This window comes from Geotrypetes seraphini, chromosome 10 (assembly GCF_902459505.1).
Source record: "Geotrypetes seraphini chromosome 10, aGeoSer1.1, whole genome shotgun sequence".
NCBI lineage: Eukaryota > Metazoa > Chordata > Amphibia > Gymnophiona > Dermophiidae > Geotrypetes > Geotrypetes seraphini.
Window position 1 is genome coordinate 3,849,833 of NC_047093.1, and position 18,389 is coordinate 3,868,221.

Sequence of the window (18,389 nt, forward strand, 5' to 3'; positions counted from 1 at the left end):
CAAGCAGGCATGATATTCTCACATGTGGGTGACCTCCAAGCTAACTGAAAAGGGATGGAGGGAAGTTGGCAATTTAAGCAAATAGATTTCGCAATACCGATTGGCCGAACCGGCCATCGCTTCTGGACAGTGAGTCCAGACAGTAGTGGGAGGTGAAGGTATGAACCGAAGACCACGTGGCAGCCTTGCAGATTTCCTCAATAGGTGTGGACCTGAGGAACGCTACGGAGGCTGCCATCGCTCGGACTTTGTGTCCCGTTACTCGACCATGCAGCGCAAGACCAGCCTGAGCGTAGCAAAAGGAGATGCAATCGGCCAACCAGTTGGACAAGGTGCGTTTGGAAACTGGGTGACCTAACCGGTTTGGGTCGAAGGACAGAAACAGTTGTGGGACTTTCCGGTGTGACTGAGTGCGTTGGAGGTAAAAGGCCAACGCTCTCTTGCAGTCAAGAGTGTGGAGCGCCACTTCTCCGGGGTGAGAGTGGGGCTTGGGGAAAAACACAGGTAAGACAATGGACTGATTGAGATGGAAATCAGACACTACTTTAGGTAAGAACTTTGGATGGGTGCGGAGTACCACCTTGTCGTGGTGGAATACCGTGAAGGGTGGGTCCGCTACCAGAGCTTGTAGCTCACTAACCCGCCGGGCAGACGTGAGCGCGAGTAGGAAAATTACCTTCCAAGTGAGGAATTTTGGATGGCATTTGTCTAGGGGCTCGAATGGAGGTTTCATTAGTTGAGCCAGAACCACGTTAAGGTCCCAAACCACCGGGGGAGGTTTGAGAGGGGGGTGGACGTTCAGCAGGCCCTTCATGAAGCGAGAGACTACGGGATGGAGCGAGAGGGCTTTCCCTTCCAGGGGCTGATGAAAAGCCGCAATTGCACTGAGGTGTACTCGAATGGAGTTGGTCTTTAGGCCGGACTGAGATAATTGAAGTAAATAGTCAAGGACCAGAGGGACGGGGACCGACACCGGGTCCTGGCTGAGGGAGGAGCACCAGGTTGAGAATCTGGTCCACTTTTGGGAGTAGCAGGTTCTCGTCGAGGTTTTTCTGGAGGACTCCAATATCTCCTTGACTGATTGAGACACGGGGAGAGCAGTCAGGGGGAGAGAAACCAAGCATTCAGATGAAGAGATTGAAGATTGGGATGTAACAGTGAACCCTGACCCTGTGATAGTAGAGAGGGAGACAGAGGCAGAGGCAGTGGATCTCTGACACTGAGTTGAAGTAGAAGGGAAAACCACGGCTGGCGTGGCCAGCAAGGGGCGATCAGGATCAGGGTGGCTTGTACTGTTTTCAGGTGGACAAGCGTCCGCAGTATCAGAGGAAACGGCGGGAACGCGTACAGGAACCTTCCCTCCCAGTCGAGGAGGAAGGCGTCGGCCTCGAGCCGGTCCGGGGAGTATATCCGGGAGCAGAAGAGAGGCAGCTTGTGGTTGTGAGGGGATGCGAACAGGTCTATTTGAGGTGTCCCCCACCGTTCGAACACCCCTCGTAGGGTTTGAGAGTGTAGTGACCACTCGTGTGGCTGGAGGAGGCGGCTGAGTCTGTCCGCCAGACAGTTTTGTTCTCCTTGTATGTACACCGCTCGAAGGGAGGTGTTGTTGGAGATTGCCCATTTCCAGAGGCGCAGGGCTTCCCGACAAAGGGACCAAGACCCTGTCCCCCCCTGTTTGTTTAGGTAGTACATCGCTACCTGGTTGTCAGTTCGGATGAGAACCACTCGGTCGCGGAGCAGATGTTGGAAGGCTACGGCTGCGAGATAGATGGCCCGAAGCTCTAGTACATTGATGTGGCAGCGACGGTCTTGTGCTGACCACATTCCTTGGGTACGTAGGCCGTCCAGATGGGCTCCCCAAGCGTACTCCGACGAGTCCGTGGTGAGTACTTTGCTGTGGGGTGGGGTGAGGAAGAGCAAACCTTTGGAAAGATTTGAAGAGTCGGCCCACCAGCGGAGCGATTGTTGCAATGAAGGAGTCACTGTCACGGGACGGTCGATCGGGTCCCGGTCTTGACGCCATTGAGACGCCAGGGTCCATTGAGGGATTCTCAGATGGAGGCGGGCGAAGGGTGTGACATGGACGTTGGAGGCCATGTGGCCCAGGAGAGTCATCATCTGTCGAGCTGATACCGAGGTCAGCAGGGAGATCCTTCGACTCAGACTTACTAACGCCTCTAGGCGCGGAGGGGGGAGGAAGGAACGGAGGCGAACCGTGTCCAGCGTGGCCCCGATGAACTGTAGGGACTGCGAGGGGCGTAGTTGGGATTTTGGGAAGTTTATTTCGAACCCCAGACTTTGTAGGTAGGTAATAGTCTGTTGGGTCGCTGAGATAACCCCTTCCCTGGACGGGGCTTTGATTAGCCAGTCGTCCAGGTAGGGGAATACCTGGAGGCCCTGGGAACGTAAGGTTGCTGCTACCACCACGAGGCACTTGGTGAAGACCCGAGGTGATGATGCTAGGCCGAAGGGGAGGACTCGGTATTGTAGGTGCCAGTCCCCTACCTGAAAACGCAAGAACTTGCGGTGAGCGGGGTGCACTGGGACATGTGTGTACGCCTCTTTGAGATCGAGGGAGCAGAGCCAGTCGCCCTCGTCGATCAGGGGGTAAAGTGTCGGTAGCGAGAGCATCCGAAATTTTTCCCATACCAGGAATTTGTTGAGGCGTCTCAAGTCTAGTATTGGGCGTAGGTCTCCCGTTTTTTTCGGTACCAGGAAGTAACGGGAGTAGAAGCCCTTCCCCCGTTGGTCGGGGGGAACCTTCTCCACTGCTCTCAGGCGAAGCAGGTCTCGAGCTTCGGAGAGGAGTAGGGGTAGCTGAGTCCGGTTGGGAGGGCAATTCCTTGGGGGGTTGTCCGGGGGAATGGCCCGAAAGTTGAGAGAGTACCCTGATGAGATCACGCCAAGGACCCATGCGTCCGACATGACTTGTTCCCAGCGAGGGTAAAAGGCTTTGAGCCGACCCCCGATGGGAAGGAGGCCTGGGACTATGGCGGAGGGGGCCCGCCCCCTTCCGCGTGTCCCGTCAAAAGGACGGGGATGGTCTGGTGGTCGCAGGCGGTTGGGACTTGGGCATGGCCCGGTGGTGGGCTTGCGGACGCCTGGGTGGGGGCCGCGAGAAGACAGGGGTGGACTTTTGTGGGTAGCGGCGCGGGGGGGCCCTATACGGCCTGGACGCGGGCGGTTTGGGCTTTTGTCGGACCAGGGAGGCAAACGAGCGTTCATGTTCGGAGAGGCGTTTTGTAGCCGCCTCGATAGTGTCATCGAACAGTTCTTTTCCCACGCAGGGGAGGTTAGCCAACCGGTCCTGCAAGTTGGGGTCCATGTCGACCAGGCGCAGCCAAGCTAGTCGGCGCATGGCGATAGCAAAGGCTGCCTCTCTGGAGGAGAGTTCGAAGCCATCGTATGCCGTGTGGAATAGATGGAGGCGCAGGTTGGAGAGGGACTCTAAAAGCAGGCCAAACGCTCCTTGGCGGGAGGTCGGTAGATCAGTCTCAAAGGCTCTCAATAGTCCAATGAGGTGTTTGAGGTAGGATGTGAAGGTGAAAGTGTAGCTTTGCACCCTAGAGGCCATCATTGCATTTTGGTATAGTCTCCTGCCGAATTTGTCCAGGGTTCGGCCTTCTCGGCCTGGGGGTACCGCGGCTGAGACCCGGGATGGGTGAGCCTTTTTTAAAGAGGATTCTACTAGCAGCGACTGGTGGGAGAGCTGTGGTTGTTCGAATCCCGGGTAGGGTACTGTGCGGTACTTGGCCTCCATTTTGGAGGGTACGGCCGTGACAATGTAGGGGGTCTCCAGGTTCCTGAAGAAGGCCTGTTGGAGTACCGGGTTAGGTGGTAATCGAAGGGACTCTCTGGGCAGTGATGGCATATCCAGCTCCGCTAGGTACTCCTTAGAGTATCTGGAGTCGGACTGGAGGTCTAAGTCCAAGGCGTGGCCCATGTCCTGGACAAAGCGAGTGAAGGATGGGCGAGATGTTCCCGGGGCCCTGTGCGGGGTCGGTGAACGAGACCTTCGTCGGGTGGAGAAGGATGGGGAGGCTTCCCTCGAGTATCGAGGTTCCTGCTCTGATCCCTGCTCCCAGGCCAGGGAAGCGCTGTGTTCCGGGGTTGTTGATCCTCGGCGTCTCGAGGAGCCCCTCGGAGACGATGCCGGGGTTCGGGGTACCGATCGATGTCGAGTCGGTGACCTTGATCCGGACTCCCTCGGAGAGTACCTGCGACCTCGTGTCGGGGTCCTGGTCCGAGGGGGAGTTCGGAGGATGCGCGGGTTGGAGAGTGATAACTCAGCCACCCTTAGTGGTCCCGTACGAGGTGTGGGAGAACGGCCTCGTAGGGTTGGTGAACCTCTGGCCTTCTTGGAGGTACGGAGGTTCGAGGTTTCTGTCGTTTTAGCCCGACGTTTCGCCCCTCGGCGGTCTGCGGAGGGAGAACGTCTCGGGCGCCTCGGCGAGGAGTCAGAGGGGGATGGGATGCGGCGAGGATTGCGCACCTTTCCTCTAGGTTGTTCGATGCGAGGCTCCAGCTGGTCTGGCACCTTCGGGGTCGAGGTCGAGGCCGATTGAAACTGGGCCATTGCCGCGGACAGCTCCGACGTGATCATAGCTCGGAGTAGGTCCTGGAAGACGGGCACGGACAGCATCGAAGGCATGTCCACTGCCTCGGTGCACTCCACTGGGGGCGACCTCGTATCAGAGTATTCCCGTGTGGTGGAGGCACGGCCCGAAGGCTTGGAGGGCTTAGCCGGGACTGTAAGCATGGGGCTTCCGCCATGCGTCGACGTTGTCCCCGAGGCTGGCTTCTTCGATGTTACGGAACCTGAAGAGGGAAGAGGGGACTTACCCGGGGCCGAGGCTTTCTGTTGTCCCGAGGACTTCGGGGTCGAGTCTCGAGGTGGTGCCGAGGTATCCGGGGCCGAGGTCAAGGCCGGGGCCGAGGCCGGGGCCGACCTCGAGGCCGAGGTGGAGGGTTGATCCGGGGTGAAGAGGTCAGCCAGCGGGCTTTTCTTCGACGGAGGGCCCGGTTTTGGAAAGTAGCGCACTGGGGGCAGGAGTCGGTTGGATGAGTCGCCCCCAGGCAGAGAATGCACCGGCGATGCGGATCTGTGAGGGAAAGAAGCCGCTCATATCGGGTGCACTTTTTAAAGCCGGTCAAAGGCCGGGACATTAAATCGAAAGTAGCCGCGGCTCGATTAGCCACGCGGCCACGGGGACCCGGAAGCCTCCGGGTCGTCAAAAAACAAAGCAGGAATCAAGTTAAAAGGTAAAAAAAATTCGCGCACAGCGACTTAATCGTGAAAAAACAAGAAAAAATCGCGGTGCTAGAAGGCAGTTGGGGCAGAGCCTGAAAAACACGACTTCTAGGCTCAGCGGAAAATTTTGAACTGGAGACCACGAGGGGATGCACCCCCTAGTGGAGCAGGAAGGCACGCATGCGTGGAGCAGCAGAGCAAACTTAAATCTTCAATCAAGTTTGCTTGAAAATGCTTCCGCATCAGGGCTCCGTAGATGACATCACCCACATGTGAGAATATCATGCCTGCTTGTCCTGGGATAAACAAGTCCCTATTCCTTTCCTTTCCCCTTGCAATTTTCTTGATGAGAGACACATCTTATAAAAGCTGTGAAGTTAGATATTGCCCAGCAATAAAAGTCCTGCTTGCTGAAGCAGAAGAATATATTTCAGTGATCTCATTAGCTATCAGTGGTCTTTCACAGGCTTTCCCCTTACAGGCTCTGAAGCCCCCTGATATCTCTCCTCATTTATCTCTCCCTGTGCTTCCCACACACACACCCCACCCCGTGATCTCTGCTCATCGGGCAAGTCCCTCTTATCTGTACCACTGCCAACTCCAGACTCCGTCCCTTCTTTATTGTGGCACTGTATGTCTGGAACAGGCTGCCTGAATCAATACATCGTGCTCCATTTCTGGCAGTGTTCAAAATCCAAGCTATAGGCCCACTTTTTTGAAACTACTTTCAACTCTTAACTCCCACTCACTGCTGTCAGATACCTAGACCTACTATATCATTTCCTCTACCATAATCTCCCCAACCCTGTAATGTCCTGCCTAAATTAGATTGTAAGCTCTTCTGAGCAGGGACTGTCTATTTGTACAGAGCTGCGTATGCCTTTTCAGCGCTATAGAAATAATAAATAGTAGTAGTAGTAGGTAGACAATTCTGCTTTTAACATGGCCAAGTGGACATATGCCACCAAATAAACAGGTGATTCTCAAGCTAAGGGCTGCCTTGGAATTAGATTATTGGGACAATAAAGGGTCATTGTTTATTGTAAGCTTCTATACCTAAGGTGACCATTTATTTTTTTCATCAAAAGGGGACATCTATTAATTGTCAGTCCCGCCCCTAATCCCACCCTAGCCCCACCCCAATCCCACCCTAGCCCCACCCCCAATTTCTTCCATTCATTTTTCATGCACACATATCTTATTAATTCATAATGGTAACCATAAAATTTTTTTAAAACTACAAAGCATACTATACACATAGAAAATGTTAATTATCATTTATATTTGGGGGGGTTTCAAAGATATCAAGGCAGATGACTTTAAAATATGTAATGTTCCTTCAGTAACTATAAAAAAAAATAGACAAATATAGTGGAAAATATAGACAGCAGATATAAATTCTCAAAACTGACACATTTTGATCACTAAATTGAAAATAAAATCATTTTTCCTACCTTTGCTGTCTGGTGATTTCATGAGTCTCTAGTTGTGTTTCCTCCTGACTGTGCATCCTTTTTTTCATTTCTTTCTTTCTTTCTGCACTCAGGCCTAACAATTGTCCCTTTCTATTCCCTGCCTCCTTCCTTCCCATGTCCTTAGTGCCCCCAGTGCTTCCTTCCCATGTCCTTAGTGCCCCCCCAGTGCCTCCTTCCCATGTACTTAGTACCCCTCAGTGCCTCCTCCTAATGTCCTTAGTGCCCCCCAGTGCCTCCTTCCCATGTCCTTAGTGCCCCTCAGTGCCTCCTTCCCATGTCCTTAGTGCCCCCCAGTGCCTCCTTCCCATGCCCTTAGTGCCCCCAGTGCCTCCTTCCCATGCCCTTAGTGCCCCCCAGTGCCTCCTTCCCATATCCATTAGTGCCCCCAGTGCCTCCTTCCCATATCCTTAGCACCCCCCAGTGCCTCCTTCCCATGTCCTTAGCGCTCCCCAGTGCTTCATGTCTTTAGCGCCCCCCAGTGCCTTCTTCTCATGTCCCTAGTGCCCCCCAGTGCTTCCTTCCCATGATCCCCCCCACACTGCCTTCCAGACTTTGTCCCACCCCCAAAGCTAACCTGCTTGCCTACCTACCTCCTTCCCTCCCTGCCGCTGTTAAAAAAAAAAAAAAAAACCCTTCCCTCCAGCGCCCGATTTAACCCCCCCACCGCTGCCGCTACTCTCCTTCTTATCTCCCTGCTGCTGCTGGTAATCGTCGCTCAGAAGCCTTCTTCCGGACGTCAATTCTGACGTCGGAGAGGACGTTCTGGGCCAGCCAATTGCTGCCTGGCTGGCCCGGAACGTCCTCTCTGACGTCAGAACTGACGTCCGGAAGAAGGCTTCTGAGCGACGATTACCAGCAGCAGCAGGGAGGTAAGAAGGAGAACAACGGCAGCGGCGGCAGACGGGGTGGGGAGGTGGGTTTAAATCGGGAGCCCTTCTTCCCAGCTGCATGTCCAGCCCTGCTATGAGTAGCAGAAGGAGCTGAGAGTGACGCCTTCTTTTCTCTTCTCCCCCAATCAGAGCTAGAGGGCGGACCCTTCTATGACTCTCCCCGCCCCAGGAACTGTTCTGACCAATTAGCACTGAAAGGGATTGAAGACCATTTGTCACTCAGCCCTCATCTCTGCCCTTCTTTCCCTCCCTCCAGCACTGCATGAGGCCAAAAAAGAGGCTTTTTTTTTTCCGCGCAGGGAGGGACAGGAAGCGATCGCCTGTCCCGTTGTCCCTGCGAACACCTTCGGGATGCTGTCACTGAAAACAGGACATTTCGGCATCCTGAAGCTGTGTGTGGGGACAACGGGACACGGTCCTGTTCAAAACAGGACGTATGGTCACCTTATCTATACCGCTACTAATGACTGGGTAGTCAATTCAGAGTAGTTCACATGAGTTTCTATAATGGTGTTCTGATATATGAGCTTAGGGTGTTTCTGTGATGGTTTTGTTGTTTTGGGGATCCTGGTATGGTGCATTCACATAGTCTTTACTGAGAGACATAAGAGACAAAGGGCTGTGTGCATCTTCTCATAGCATATGTGATTCAGCCTCATTTCCTGATGTATTTTCCAGCAATAGGAGCATCCGCTATAATAATTCCCTTAGCGCGCATGCACACTTCAAAATTGGTGGGTCCGTGATCCATGGCGTCGTGCCCGCACAGTGCCTGTCTCAGCTGATTTCCTGATCTCCGACACTGGCTGACTTCTGACTATGCTGTGCTTGCCGGCTTCCCAACCCTGTTCTTCCAAAACCGGAGATGGGGGGAAAGAGGAGAAGCGAATCTGGCAAGCACAGTGTTAGAGCCCCCGGAGCATGGGTGAAGTTGCTTCCTGGCTAGGGCGGTATTGAAGGAAGATAGGGCAGGGAGGGAGGCTTCAACTCGCTGCTCCTATTTGCTTCGGGCCTTCCTCGCTGCTGGATCCTGCCTTCGCGGAAACAGAAAGTAGGTAGGACCCAGCAGCGACGAATGACCGAAGCAAGCAGGAGAAGCGAGTTGTGAATGGTGCGCTGCCAACGATTGTGTGAGACCTGAGGGAGGGGGGAGGGTGAAAATGAGAAATGCTGCCTACGGCTGTGTGAGACCGTGGGGGGAATGCTGCAGCAGCACACTTTTGGGGAAACAAAGGGAATGAGGGAGAAGGAAGACCAGGGAAGGGGGGAGGGGAAATGCTGCTGTTGCACAAGGGGGAGGTAATATGAAGGGAGAAGGGATACTGTTGGACAGGGGGAGCAGGAAAGGGTGCTGCTGGACAGGGGGGACAAAGGAAGGGAGAAGAGCTACTGCTAGACAGGGGGAGCAAGGAAGGAGTGCTGCTTGACAGGGGGGAGGTCAAAGGAAGGGAGAAAGGCTACTGCTGGACAGAGGGAGCAGGGAAGGGTTCCTACTGGACAGGGAGGAGAGACAGAAAGAAATAAATAAATACAGACAGACAGTGGGCAGGAAAAACAGACAGGGGGCCAGGGAAAGAGACAGATATAAAGAAAGAAAGGGGGCAGGGAGAGAGAAAGAAAGACAGACATACAAAAAGAAAGAAAGAAAGAAATGCCCAAGTCTACACATCTATTCTATCACCCGTTTATGTAATGGGCTAAAAAACTAGTTACTAAATAATCCACAAGTGGTGCTTTCACAAAATATACAAGAGCTAACTTACATTAATTTTGCTTGTAATAATATCAAGTTTCTCCTGTGCAGCTGCCAGCTCAGCATTAGCTTCAGCCAGTGCTTGTCTTTTTGGGGCAACATCGCAGTAGACTTCATAGAAACGAACAATGTTGATGCACCAGGAGCAGAGACCTGCGGCAGCAATAGACTTGGTACGGATGAATTCAGGGTCGAAGTTCGGGTTTGTCTTAAAGGGCCTACGAGGAGCAAAAGGATCAATGAGTGAGAGGCATTCATGGGCAGAATTGTTAATGTCTGAGCAATTAGGACTATTTACAATTTCCAAAGGAGTTTGTGTTGTTACATTTCTTGATTTACTCTCCATAACCAAAAGTACATGTCTTGTTTAACAATGGGCATTTTTTTTTCTTTATAATTTTCAATTAACATGTATACGTGTATATTTCTTTTGAAAATGTGATGAAGGATGGGTGGTTGGGTGGGGGTTATTGCATCACTAGATTTTTATGTGGTAGATATTATAGTGCTATTGTGGAATAATTTGTATAATATATTCTTTTGTGCACTAGCTGTTCAATTTGAAAACGAATAAAGATTTTTAAAAAAACAACCATAAGAACATAAGCAATGCCTCCGCTGGGTCAGACCTGAGGTCCATCGTGCCCAGCAGTCCGCTCACGCGGCAGCCCAACAGGTCCAGGACCTGTGCAGTAATCCTCTATTTATACCCTTCTATCCCCTTTTTCAGCAGGAATTTGTCTAATCCTTTCTTAAACCCCAGTACCATATTCTGCCCTATTACATCCTCTGGAAGCGCATTCCAGGTGTCCACCACAAGTTGGGTAAAGAATAACTTCCTAGCATTCATTTTGAATCTGCCCCCTTTCAACTTTTCCGAATGCCCTCTTGTTCTTTTATTTTCCAATCAGGTTTTCAGGATTTCCCCAATGAATATGCATTGAAAGCAGTGCATGCAAATAGGTCTCATGCATATTCATTGTGGATATCCTGAAAACCCGACTGGAATACGGCTCTCGAGGACCGGAGTTCCCTACCTCTGCTCTAGGTCGTTGATGAAAATATTAAATAAGATGGGCCCAAGTACTGAGCCCTGGGGCACACCGCTAGTCACATTCTCCCAGTCCGAGAACTTCCCATTTATGCCCACTCTCTGCCTTCTGCTCTCCAGCCATTTGCCTATCCATCTTAGTATATCTCCTTCTATTCCATGGCCTTGCAGTTTCCTGAGGAGTCTTACATGTGGAACCTTGTCGAATGCTTTCTGAAAATCCAAATATATAATATCCACCGGTTGTCTGTTCACTGTCTCAAAAAATTGAAGTAGGTTCGTCAAACATGACTTCCCTTTCCTGAATCCATGTTGGCTGGCTCTCATCAGGTTGTGTGTGTCTAAGTGCCGGGTTATGCTATCCTTGATCAGCGCCTCAACCATCTTTACCAGTTGCCGGTACTCCTCTTGATCCTTTTTTAAATATCGTCGTGACGTTCGCTATCTTCCAGTCGACCGGTATCTGTCCTGTTTTGATTGACAGGTTGGCAAGTTTTTGCAATAGTTCTCTGATTTCCACTTTTAGCTCTTTCAAGACTCTCGGATGAATTCCGTCCGGTCCAGGAGATTTGTCACATTTGAGTTTGTCAATCTGGCGGTAAATCTGGTCCAAGTCCACTTCTACTGTGGTAAGGCAGTCCTCTGTTACTCCTTTGAACACTTTCACTGCTTCCGGAATTGTTGCAGTGTCTTCCTTTGTAAAGACAGACACAAAGAAGGAATTTAGTCTGTCTGTGATTTGTTTGTCTTCCTTGATGTACCCTTTCCTTCCCTGGTCGTCCCTGGGACCCACTGCCTCTTTTGCGGGTTTTCTCCCTTTCACGTACCTGAAGAAGGGCTTGAAGTTTTTGGCCTCCTGCGCTATTTTCTCCTCATAGCCCTTTTTAGCATCCCTCACCGCCCTGTGACACTTCTTCTGATCATCCTTGTGTTTGTTCCAAGTTTTGGTTGTTTTCGTGCGTTTCCATGCTTTAAAGAAGTCCTTCTTTTCTTTTATGTACGTCTCCATCCACCCTATGGTTCTTCAGTTTCTGGAGTAGACGTTCATGAGGCACCTTGTCAAAGGCTTTTTGGAAATCTAGGTATATGATGTCTATGGGGTCTCCTCTGTCCATCCGTTTAATTCCTTCGAAGAAGTGCAATAAGTTAGTTAGGCATGATCTCCCCCTGCAGAAACCATGTTGGCTGGTTATCAGAAGTTCGTTTCTTTCAAAATGTTCAACAATGTTTTCTTTTATCAGTGCTTCCGCCATTTTCCCTGGAACCGAGGTCAGACTCACTGGTCTTTAGTTTCCCGGGTCACCTCTTGATCCCTTTTTAAAGATGGGTGTGATGTTGGCTATCTTCCAATCCTCCGGGATCATGCCTGTTTTCAGGGATAGGTTGCAAATTTGCTACAGTAGTTCTGCTATCTCCTCCTTTAATTTCTTCAGAACCCTTGGATGGATTCCGTCCTGCCACACCCGCGCTCTGACGCTGCGTTGCGAGCCCAGGGATCGTGACACAAGACTCTGGCCCGACGTGTCCCTCACTACCAAAGGACCCTTCAGGACTTCGCTTGGCTTATGAACAGCCTAATAAGGGCATGCAAGGCAAAAGACTGAGGTAGAATGTAATCAAACAAAAGATTTTATTATGTTCACTGGTTGCATTGAACAAAAGAAATATGCTTCAGCTCAGCAGACTTCAAAACCAAGCTCTCAAAACTATGAGGCAAAACACAAGCTGTTCAAACAGAGTAAAACTTTCAAAAACTAGTGTCCAGGTTTTTTGGTGTGTACCACCTTAACATACAGTTCTACTGCCTCTGGACTTTGTTAGCAAATCTATAAACAGTCCTGTTAACCAGGGCAGTTTGGGATTTAGTAACTTTCACTGAGCTGTTTCAGCTCCTGCAGCTGTGGCATTTCCAAGGCATGAAAAATCCAGAACATAAAACAAACTTTAACAAAACTGCGCAACAAGAAACCTGGCCAGCATGTCACCTGATTTTCACAGCCTAACGTGGCTTATCACATACTGTAGTTCTGTAAAACATATTTTCTTCCTTAGCACATAATTCAAAAGGTACACTCAACTCTGGGAACGTGCAGGCTCTCAGCATAGCTCCCTGCTGTGCCCTTCAAGTAATCAATTATGCACAGCTGTGAGGAAGAACCTCTCAGCTTGGCTGCTAGCAGAGAGGAAAAAATAAAATGCCAAAATGTTTGCTAGCTTTGCAACTAAAGCTTTCAAGCAGCAATTAACAGTTCATTATCAGAAGGGAGAGACATACAACTCCCCTTCAGACTATCACTGGCATAACTGGTAGCTTCCCTACTGTGGACCCAGGCAATACACATCCCCTTACTGCTTATCAATGTCCATGGGCACCTCCTCTGGTCCTACCAGACTCTCCTGGATTTCCATGGGTTCCCCTGGGGTTCCTTCCTCACTCCCTGGGTCAGCAGCAAGCTCCTCCGTGTCCAACATTTGCCAGTCTCCAGCCTCCTCTGGGTGTGGAGAGAGTGGATGAATCTCTCCTGTTTGCCTCCAGGCTGCTTCCCCCCTCTGAGTTCTCAACTGTCCCGTTTTAAGCTGGGAAGGGACACTTCCACTCAGCCTCGGGGAGGGAGGGGCCTTCCAAACACAGGCTTGTTCTATCTGCCTAAGTGCAGGAACCTTTCCAGCCTTAACCCTTGCCTGGACAGGCTGCTGGAAAGGAAGTAATCTTCTAACAGACTTGGGCACCTGTCTAACCTGTGTGTAGCTTTTCTGTTTAAGCCTTTCCTGCTCTGCCTCATCTGACTCCACTTCCAGGTCTGAGCAGTAGTCAGCCAAATCCATAGACGAGGCTTCTTACAACGGGGTATACTGTATCTCCTCCTAATCCTTGTGGCAAAACCCGGACCGGACTTGGGTTTGTCATAGGAAAACCCTGAAACGGGCTTGGGTTTGTCACAGTCCGAACCCAGGGATTTGTCAGTTTTTAGTTTTTCTATCTGCCTGCGCACATCTTCAAGGCTCACTTCCATGGATGTTAATTTTTCTACTTTATTTCCATTGAAGAATTGCTCAGGTTCCGGTATGTTGGTTGTGTCTTAGAACATAAGAACTGCCATCACTGGATCAGACCCTGGGTCCATAAAGTCCGGTGATTCGCTCATGCGGAGGCCCAGCCAGGTGTAACCTGGCGAAAAACTTAGTCACCCATAACCCTCTATGCGCCTTCCGAGGAGATGTGCATCTAACTTGCCCTTAAATCCTAGAACGGTGGGTTCCGCAGCAATCTCCACCAGGAGAGCGTTCCATTTTTCAATCACTCGCTGTGTGAAGCAGAAATTCCTGGCATTTGTCCTGGGCTTGTCCCCCCTCAGCTTCAGTCCATGACCTCTTGTCCTAGTCACATTTGACATCGTAAATAAATTTTTGTCCTGCTCTATCTTGTCGATTCCTTTTATTATTTTAAAAGTCTCAATCATATCCCCTCGCAGTCTCCTCTTCTCAAGGGAGAACAGTCCCAGTTTTCTAAGCCATTCTTCGTAGTTCAAGTTCTCCATACCTTTTACCAGTTTCATTGCTTGCCTCTGCACCCTCTCAAGCAGTTTTATATCCTTCTTTAGATAGGGAGATCAGTGTTGGACACAGTATTCCAAGTGTGGTCTGACCATTGCTCTATAAAGCGGCATTATGACACACTCTGATCTACTCGTGATTCCCTTCTTTATCATGCCCAACATCTTATTTGCTTTCTTTGCTGCCGCCGCACATTGTGCTTATGGTTTCAGGGTCCTATCTATCAGTACCCCCAGGTCTTTTTCTTGTTCACTCGTACTCAAAGTTGCACCTGACATGCTGTAAATACAGACGAAAAGAACATGTTAAGTCTTTCCGCGACTTCTTTCTCCTCCTTCACCACTCCCTTCCTGTCTCCGTCGTCCAGCAGTCCCACCTCCTCCCTAGCCGTCTGCTTCCCTTTAACATATCTAAAGAACGGTTTGAAGTTTCGTGCTTCCCTGGCTAGCCTCTCTTTATACTGTCTTTAGGCTTTTCGAACCACACGGTGACATTCTTTTTGATACTTCCTGTGCTCTTTCCAGTTCTCCTCAGTTTTGTCCTTTTTCCATTTCCTGAATGAATTTTTCTTATTGTCTATCGCTTCCTTCACTATTTTAGTTACCCACGCCGGGTCTTTTGTTCGACTCTTTTTGCACCCCTTTCTGAATCTGGGGATATACAGATTTTGCGCCTCGCTCACCGTGTCCTTGAAAAAAGACCAGGCATGTTCTACCATTTGCCATTTTTTGGAAGTGTTCCTAAGTTTCTTCCTTACCATTTCCCTCATTGCTTCATAGCTGCCTTTCCTGAAGTTAAAAGTTGTCGCTATGGTTCTCTTTCCTTTCGGTTTTCCTACCTCAACCTTGAACTTGATCATATTATGATCACTGTTTCCCAACGATCCCACTACTTCCACTTCATTTGCAGGTCCCCTTAACCCATTTAGGATTAGATCCAGAGTGGCATTTCCTCTCGTCGGTTCTCTAACAAGCTGTTCCATGAAGCAATCTTGTGTAGCCTCCAGGAATTCTGTCTCCCTAGCGCATCTTGAGCTTCCAAGACTCCAGTCTATCCCGGGGTAGTTGAAGTCTCCCATAATAACCATGTTACCACTTTTGCATTCTCGATTCATCTCAGCTTCCATTTCTTTATCGATATCTCCGGTTTGCTCGGGTGGATGATAGTATAGGCCCACCTTTATTTCATGTCCTTTCCTACCTGGTATTTTAACCCATAGCGATTACAGCTTGTTGGTCGTCTCCACTGTGTACATTCTTGTCGACTGTATGCTTCCTTTTATGTATAGGGCCATTCCACCTCCTTTCTGTCCTGACCTATCCTGGCGATAGAGCTTGTACCCCGGCAGTGCTGTATCCCATTTGCTTTCCTCATTCCACCATGTTTCAGTGATTCCAATGATGTCTATGTCCTCTGCATTGGTCATGGCTTCTAGTTCCCCCATTTTGTTTCTTAGGCTCCTTGCATTAGTATATATGCAATTTAGATCCTGGCATTTTGTTGTCTTCATTTCCTTTCCCTGTGCTTCAGTTTTTAGTGTCTTCTCTTTTGCTACAATCTCTCTAACCTCCTCTTCTGGGTTAGTTGACTCCTGTAATTTGTCCCTTGTTTCTTCCCAGCCTTGTTTCCCCTTAGTATCTTCACAAGATATCTTCTTTCTTATGAGTAAAGCTTTGTCAGAAGTTTGCGTCTTCAGTAAATTTTTCATTCCAGTAGATGATTTTTCAAGCCCAGCAATATCAACAGAATACTGGTGAACCTCCATCTCAAATTTAGTTTATGTTTTATTAACATTTGATATACTGCTTAAGCATATTACAGATCTAAGTGTTTTACAATAAAATACAGTTACTGAGTAGTAGCGCTAACGGGCAGGGGACACTGTGGCATGCTATACTGGAATGGATAGTGTGCAAGGTACATGCAAGACACCTACTTTTCATATGATTCTGGGTAAATCTATTTAGTAATGCATTTATGGTAGACAGGGCAATGCCCAATTAAGAGCCTACGAAAAGTTAGGTACAAAGATATAAAAATTTGAATATGGATTGCAGTCAAGGCCAGAAAAACACTAGAGATTAATAGTAAGGATAAGTATAATAATATTCTCTTTATGTAATTTGCTGGATTAAGCAAGATCATAAGAAAAATTAGGTATATGTATATATAACACATTTATAGAGGTATTAATCTCTCTATCTCTCTCTCTGTACAGTATTCTTTGTCTCTTTGTCTAAAATATGGCAGTTTTCCTACTCAAGACCCTGGTTTCTGGTGTTCTTTGGACTGCCATGCTCAGGGGACTAGGAGAAACCTCATGGCTTTAGTGGTAACAAATGCTCCTGGCATTCTATTGCTGGGTAAAGAAGAAAGCCTAAATTTCTTAAATATGCTCTGAAGAAGAATTGAATATGACTGAAAAATGAATGAAATATGAGTGTGGCGTGTTTGGGATCCCAGACCATGTGTGTGAGAATATGTGTGATGGAATGATTTGCGCTTAATTTAAAACCTTATACATTTATAAAATTCAAAAAACTTTAAGAGATCCTGAGAGGTAACATTTGAAGTTTGACCTATCTGACTTTTAAGCTAGGTTACCATAGAAACTCTCTTAAGTATGTGACATTCCAAGAGGCCTGCTTGCCTTTCAAGATGTGAAGGGAGGGCTCCTTTAAACCCAGTATAAGAATTCTCATTAAGGGGGGTGGTATGGGCTTTCTCTGCTGTAACTTGAAACTGTCAGTTTTCTCCAAAGCATAAGTTCCTGAAGGGTCAGAAAACTGTTTTGATTCAAACTTTTAAAGAATACTGGGAGAAGGAGATTTCTTTGGGTATATTATGTTTTATGCATATTCAGAAATTGCTGTAAACAAATATATAATTTGTAAAACATTTATAAAATGGAAAGTATAATTGCTATACAAAAAGGTAATTATAATAAATTTATAAAGATCTGGGGGCCATTGACAGCCTACTGTAATGAATAGATGCCATTTTCTATTGGAAGTATATTTGCAAATGGGGGAGAGGGGGAGGGTGGGTTGTCTAAATTATACGGAAGGTTTTAACATATAAATAAGAGTATTTATATTTGTATATTTTTGATTAAATATGAATGGAATGGGTGGGTGGGAAGGGAATAATCTTATGTATCTGAATATATTAAGAAAATTCAAGTCATGTATTTAATCTTAAATGTTTTATTAATTGTACACTTGATGTAAGTTTTAAAAATGAATAAAGAATTACAAAAAAAAAATAAAATTGTAAAACTTTTCTTTAAGCTTGGTATCTATAAGAGCTAAAAGAAATAAAAACCCTGCTATTCAAAAACTTTATCCAGATACCTTAACCCTCCCCCTCTTCCCTCTCCTCCCTGATAAATTCCCCTCCCAAAGCCTCCACTTTGGTAATCTCTTCCTCCTCAAAATACCAACCAAGAATACAGATCCCTAAAATGTAATGTAATCTTATTTTTAACCTATTTGTAATATTACCTAAAAATGTCCAGTCATTTTACTATCCAATTTGCAAGTTCTCCTGGAAATTATCCAGCTATCTTACCTCTTTTGTAACCAAAAAACAATTGTAACGTTCCTGGAAATGTCCAGTTAGCTCTTTTGTAATCCGCCTTGAACTGCAGGGTATAGGCGGAAAAGAAGTCACTAATGTAATGTAATGTAAATAAGCTCAGCCTTCTTCAGTGATGAGCTGGCTGACCATAGGTAGATTGGAGTGATGTAATATTGGTCATTGCGAGAGTACATAAGTGAACGCAGCAGACCAATTCTTTGAGACCATGTTTATTCAGAAGAGGTGCATTTTACATGTCTATCCATTGTACAAATGCCTTTTGAAACAAGATTATTCTGTTAATTTTTTTCTTTATTCATTTTTAATAAACTTACAATAAGTGTAACAGCATTTATAGCATTTTAAACTCAAATACAACACTTAATATTCCATTAAAACTCTATATCAGAATCTATCTCCCCTCCCCCCTAATCAATTACATTCTTTAAATTCAAGAAAACCTATCATAAACCCTATCCTGAGCAGGCACAGACTAAGCTAAACAACTACTGGAGGTACTTAGCTTCTCCATAGAAGTGGAGAGTTAGCCAGCCAAAATAAACTTTGCTGTATTACCTTTGGCTGGTGTTTGAAAGTCTTTTGTGGAAAACAGTATAGCCGGTTCCTGAAGAAGGGGGTTTTCACCCTCGAAACGGAGTCCTGTTGGATGAACTTTATTTTGGCTGGCTAACTCTCCACTTCTACGGAGAAGCTAAGTACCTCCAGTAGTTGTTTAGCTTAGTCTGTGCCTGCTCAGCTGATTTTGGACACTTCTGCACCCCTGGATGAGGGGCAGAGACAGCCTTGACAACTTTGTTAGTTTATTGTTTACTAT

General features: G+C 47.9%; 1 protein-coding gene across 2 annotated transcripts in view; it reads right to left on the bottom strand.

The window, feature by feature from the left end:
- The window catches only part of DNAH17 (dynein axonemal heavy chain 17), a 954,442-nt gene that overhangs the window by 164,614 nt on the left and 771,439 nt on the right, over positions 1-18,389 (bottom strand). For both annotated transcript variants that reach the window (XM_033960179.1, XM_033960181.1), the window contains one exon: positions 9,380-9,587. In XM_033960179.1, coding sequence (XP_033816070.1) covers positions 9,380-9,587 — 208 coding nt within the window. The remainder of the gene's footprint in view (positions 1-9,379; positions 9,588-18,389) is intronic.